General features: G+C 27.5%; 1 protein-coding gene across 3 annotated transcripts in view; it reads left to right on the top strand.

Annotated features, from left to right (window-relative positions):
* Positions 1–6,263, top strand: part of LOC106785191 (fasciclin-2) — a 94,774-nt gene that overhangs the window by 85,120 nt on the left and 3,391 nt on the right. For all 3 annotated transcript variants that reach the window (XM_014745427.1, XM_014745426.1, XM_014745428.1), the window contains 2 exons: positions 5,037–5,168; positions 5,624–5,693. In XM_014745427.1, the coding sequence (XP_014600913.1) occupies positions 5,037–5,168; positions 5,624–5,693 (202 nt within the window). The remainder of the gene's footprint in view (positions 1–5,036; positions 5,169–5,623; positions 5,694–6,263) is intronic.

Raw genomic sequence — 6,263 nt, 5'->3', positions numbered from 1 at the left:
ATATAATTTCTTCTTCGAAAAGAAAACAAGAAAAAAAAAAAAACCAAACGATCTACGATTAACAAATAATAAATAACAACAAAATTTAAACAAAAATTAAAACTAGACGAAAAACTAATTGATACTTTTTTTTTTCTTTTCTTTTTCAATTAAAATTCAGATCTTTCTTTCTCTTTCTACCAAGAAAAATCATTCCCTCGAGTGGATAGAGAGAAAGATAAAGAAGAAGAAGAAATATTAATAATAATAATAATAATATTAATAATAATATTACTCGAGGTTGTTGTTACATTCGTGTGAAGCTTTCTGCATCGTCTGTTTTTAAAAGCCAGATCATTTAGTTTATCTTATCAATGATACGCAACGAATGACCATTACACACTATTACTACGATTATGATGATAATGATAATGAGAAAAAAAAAGAAAAAAAAAGAGAGAGAGAGAGAGAAAGAGAAAGCATTTGGTGCTCTTGAAAAGCAAAATTCGTTTCGAGGAACACTCTGGTAGAGAAAACGAACGGTGTTTGTTATAAATAGTACACTTTAAAGAGGAAATGGTGGAAGAAGAAGAAGAAGAAGATAGAGAAGAAAGAGGATGAACGAGGAAAGGGGACAGGGGGGATGGGGGGAGGGGAAGGTAGAAGATTCGTGATATTCGCGTACTTCTATAACGACACACACAGTTCAAAGAGAGAGAGAGAGAGAGAAAGAGATAGAGTAAGAGATAGAGAAAGTGAAAGATAAAATAGAAATAGAAACACGTATAGAAAATGTGTATGTGTTTTCTAGTTACTTCCAGAAGAACCTTCGCTACGAAAATCTATTTTAGAGAGGGACATCTTATTTCTCTTTCTTTCTTTCTCACACATACAGTCGTTTGACCAAAAAGAGAGAGAAAGAGAGAATTTGCCCGCGTGCCACGAACTGATGCGATAATAGCGTTTGCCTTCTCTCTTTCTCTATTTCTACTTCTCTTTCTCTATCTCTTTTTATCTCTCATTCGTGCGTGCTTTTGAACGTTAGAAAGGAACGTGGTGTTTATATTCGTTTGCTACTTATTTTTTTGCTATCTTTCACGAAAACACATTTGTATTTTCTATTTTCTATATTTTCATATTTCTATAAAGTAATATATTATAATATTATTAAAATGATGATAATAATAATAATGATAAAAGTAATTTATATATTTTTCTTTTTTGTAACAAAAAATAGAAATAGAATATTATTTATTTCGCACGGTTACTACAACCTTATTTACATTGTTTTTTGATAACGGATATATTTCGTTTGTTTGTCGTACTATGATTTTTTTGTTTCCTTTCGATTCTGTTTTTTTTTTTTTTTGGTTTATTTGTTTGTTTTTTCGTTTCTATGCATTTCATAGATTTCTCTGTCTCTCTTTCTCTCTCTCTCTCTCTCTCTCTCTCTCTCTCTCTCTCTCTCTCTCATACTTTTCGTTTACCCCATTCCTCGTTGAAATTCTTTTTTCTTTTTTTTGATTTCCGTTCGGCAAACGATAAAGACAAAACAAAACACGTAAAAAGAACAAAAATTTGTAATGAAAAAAATTGAGAAGGATTGAAATGTAAAAACACAACAAAAAAATTCCAACAGTCAAAACATCGTTCGTCGTTATTTTCCAGTTCAAACGAAATACTTTAATGATATGTAACATGTACAAAAAAAAAGAAAAAAAAAACAAAAAAAAGAAAACACAAAAAGAAAAGAAAATAACACCCTCGTTTATCTTTAACTTTGTATTAAATATTAATCTTAGAATAGCATTTACACACTTACGCGTGTTTTAAGTTTTATGTACTACTAAACTAGCCTAGTGCCTATATGAATATATGCTATACGTATATTTATAATGAGAATTTAGAAAAATAAGAAGAAGAAGAAGAAGAAGAAGGTGATGAAGATGAAAATGAAGAACAAGAAAAAGAAGGGAAAAAAATGTCGTGTTGTGTAGGTGTGTGTCGTTTTTTTTTCCTTGAAACAACTGCGTAAAGCGTGCAAAATAATAATAATAATTAAAAAACAAATAATTAAAAAAATAAAAAAAAAAAAAAACATTGTAAATATTAGACGCAGAAACGAACGTAAACAAATTTATGTTAATGTGTAACAAGATAAAACGAGATAAACAAAGAATAATGGAAAAGATATGAAATGAAATGGAAAAGAAAAAAAAAAAAAAATATATATATATAAAAGCGATCTCGTCGTTAAACGTTTCAACGAAGAAACCATCGTCAAATTTGTCAGCGTTGATTGGTGTTGGTATAGAAAATTTCGTTTGTTTCATCTAATAAAATACGATAAATAATGAATTAAATCGAGAGAATAGATAATTTATGCGAATGAAAGGAAAAAATACAATATAAAATTAAATTAAATCATTTCTTTTTAATAAAATAAATATTCTATAGAAAAACATATATATTATAATTGATTATAAAAAGAAAATTTAATAAAAATGTTCGATTAACAAATAAATAAATTAAAAAAAAACACCATTAGTAGTATCGAAGACTAATTTGAGATGGTTTCTTTGTCGGCCGTCTCTTTTATTTGTTTTTTAATCGTTTAACATGTATATATATATATATGCAACGCCTAATTTTTAGTTAACGTAAAAATTGAAATTAAAAAACAAGAAAACGAAACGAAACGAAAGCATTCTATCCAATGGAAAAGAACAACGCGTATTCGACGCAAGGGAACGGTAAATATGCCTGTATCTAACACGTGCATAATAAAAGAAGAAAAAACACGAAGTATTATATCACACATATATTTTATGTATATATATATATTATATCTCTTATCTATGCATTACACGTACACACGCACAAATGTATACAGGATTTATTTGGAAGGTTTTTAATGATTCATTGTATAACAGAAAGAAATAAGTCGTAAAAACAGTAATAAGAAAGATATTTTTAACGTTCGATAAAATCATATTTGCAAATATTCGAAAATATACACATATACGTATGTATACTTTAATTATATTTTACAGTTACATAAAGTTTGAATTATTCCAGATTAATTTGAAATAATTTATTACTAATAACTTTTAATGATACTTAACGCTAATAATTACCATAAATTTGGTTTTGGTGATAACTAATACGTAATAAATAATATCGACAACGATTTACAATATTATTCAATTATCTTGACGTTTCATATTGTCAAATTTATTCATCGATTTGACGAACGAGCAGTTCAAACCGTCCCCTCCCCACCCTTTTTTCGACTTATTTTTACACTGTAAAATTATCACTCATTCAAATACATCCTGTATATTTATATATATCATATATTATATATATATCATATTATACTGCTAAAGTAGTGTGATTAATATTACCAAAAGAAAAATCATAGAAAGTTAAAGAATATTTATCAAAAAAGAAGAAGGAGGAGGAGGGAGGAGGAAGAGGAGGAAGAGGAAGAGAAGGAAGAGAGGTGAATGCGTGAGGAGGAGGAGGAGGAGGGAGGCACTCAATGGAAATGCTTTTATTGTGGAGGTAGCACTTATGTAGATTAGCGAAAGCGTATATATAGAAATTGATTAAAATTAATTAATAATAAAAAAAAATAACAAGTAAACAAACAATTAACAAACACACATACACACACACACACATACACACATACACTAGGCATATTATTTATTATAGGCGTTTTTCATCGAACGTAGCTTTTCCATTCCCTTTTTCTAATTTTTTTGTTTGTTTTTTTTTTTTTTTGTATCTTTCACATGTACAACCTTTCCTTTTTTTTCTTTTTTTTTCTTCTTCTCTTTCTATTTTTCTTTTCCCTCAGCTTTTATCATGGCCAACAGTAATCTAACCCACCCCTATTCTCTTTCTCTCTCTCTCTCTCTCTCTCTTTCTCTTTCTCTCTTTCTCTTACACACAATCTCGATGTTGTTTTCGATATTTGTATTATTGTTGTTGTGGTTGTTGTTTGTTTGTGTTATATCATTGTTAATCTATTGCTTTTGTTGTTGTTGTTGTTTGGTCTCTGTTGCTAAGCTACTATTTGTAATGAGATAATAACACTTTGACTTGCGTAAGCTAATATTTATTATTCCTCTTTTAATATCACAAATTATTATATTTAATTAATCGCTATATGTGTGCCGATAATTATGAATAACGAAATATGTGTTATTAAGTTAAATTAAATATTGATTTTCTCTAGATTGAGATTCAATATTACAATTATTATTTATTATTATCGATTTAATTGTTTGTTGAATCAATTGCTAGATTTTTTTTTATATGTTTTTGGTTTTCTTTTTTTTTTTTTACTTAATTTCTAATCACAATTTTCGGCGCATATGATAATATATTTTGTTTAACAACTTTTTACACAATTATTATGTACGTACATTAAAACCATTGTTGCATTTGGTATTTTGATCCGTAACATTGCCGCTTTGATAAAAACGGATTTTTGGCACGTATTCTTTAAAACAAAACAAAAGAATAAAATGAAAACAAACCCCATTTCCATCAGACCAACCAATCAACCACCCACCAACCCATCTGCCGGTGTCTTGTTTCTTTTCAGGATACTAAAAACTGTTGTACGTAGCGAACGTGTTTGGTGATGTCAACGAGTGAAAGACAATGCGTTTGAAAAATTTATTTACCAAAATCACATACTCTACATATATATATATATATATATATATAACAAATAAAAAGAAAATAACGAAAGATGATGACGTGATCGAAATTTTTCTATGAATATGGAATAATATTATAAATCGATTTGAAAAAAGAAATGAAATGAAATAAAATCAAACGAAACGAAACGAAACGAAATGAAATGAAATATCCTTTCGACTCGTCACCAAGCATTTTCGCGAAATTTGAGCTTTTGCACTAACTAATAAAAGGCTACTCTATATAAATATTTTGCTAAACATATACATACCAATGAAATAAAATAATGTTCCTGATTCATTTGTGATTTTGTTTTTTTTTTTTTTATGTACTAATTGAAGGTCCAGATACTAAAGTTGTACACCATCACGGTCCTTTGATATCCAGTGCTGCGATAATTGGTATTGTTATCGCTGTGCTATTCATCATCATAGTGATCATCGACGTAATATGTTGCTGCGCGCACAAGACAGGTACGTATAATTAACTTATGATTTATTTTTTCTATACAAACGATCCATTATACGTTTATCTTTTAACTTTCTATAATATATAAATAAAAAGTAAATTAATTAATAAATAATTGGTGCATCATTTTTCAATTAATTATTTATCGTAATGAATATACACATATAACAATAATCATCTTGGAATTTACTTTTGTGAGAGAAAAAAATCAAACAAATACAAATTAAAATTTAACACGTATAGTTATGATATTAATATAAAGGAATTACATTAGAGTACAACAAATTGTAACGTAGAAAAATTAACATAAAATACAAAATATTGTCTATGGAAAATTTCAAACTTTAGAAAAAGATAATTTTGCTGAAACTTGTATATAACGAGTCTAACACGATTAAAAATTGATCTAATCGTTTCTACGTTAAATTGTATTCATCAGCTACGAATATGATGCTTTCAGGAATCATATATTATGTATGCGAAAGATCTCGACGGAAGCCAGTTGATGAAGAAGACTCAAAACTTGGCAGGTAAATTAATTTCATCGATTACCTTTGATAAGCGATATATTTAGCAGTTTATTTCTATCATACATATATATGTGACAAACGCACACGCACACTTACTTACTTACTTACTTACACATCGTACATCAATTTTTCTGATAATATTTACAAAATTTTTATTATCTATCTGCGTTTTCGTGCATATACATATGTTCAAAAAGTTGTATTCGTTGATTTTAATAATATTTATATATATATATATAGAAGATAAGAAAAACACAAAACAATATAATTTAATTATTTACGAAATATTATCAACGAATGTGTTGGTGGTGTTTTTCACGAGTTAAAAAAAAAAAAGGCTCTCTTAACGATTAATAATATTTTATTATTTTAAACAAATAATGACGATATGATTATAAATAATATTATTTCGTAAATAATTTCTTTTAACGAATTCAACGAATCACATCACTATTTCTCTCTATCTCTATATATAAATCATGTTCTACATCCTACATTTATGCTTTGGCAAGTCTGGCGCTATATAGAGTATATACATACATATATATTTTATATATATATATATATGTA

The sequence above is a fragment of the Polistes canadensis genome, unplaced genomic scaffold (genome assembly GCF_001313835.1).
Source record: "Polistes canadensis isolate GaletaPanama2010 unplaced genomic scaffold, ASM131383v1 scaffold_46, whole genome shotgun sequence".
Classification (NCBI taxonomy): Eukaryota; Metazoa; Arthropoda; class Insecta; order Hymenoptera; family Vespidae; genus Polistes; species Polistes canadensis.
The sequence above is the reverse complement of the archived record's forward strand: the minus strand, read 5'-3'. Positions and strand labels throughout refer to the sequence as shown.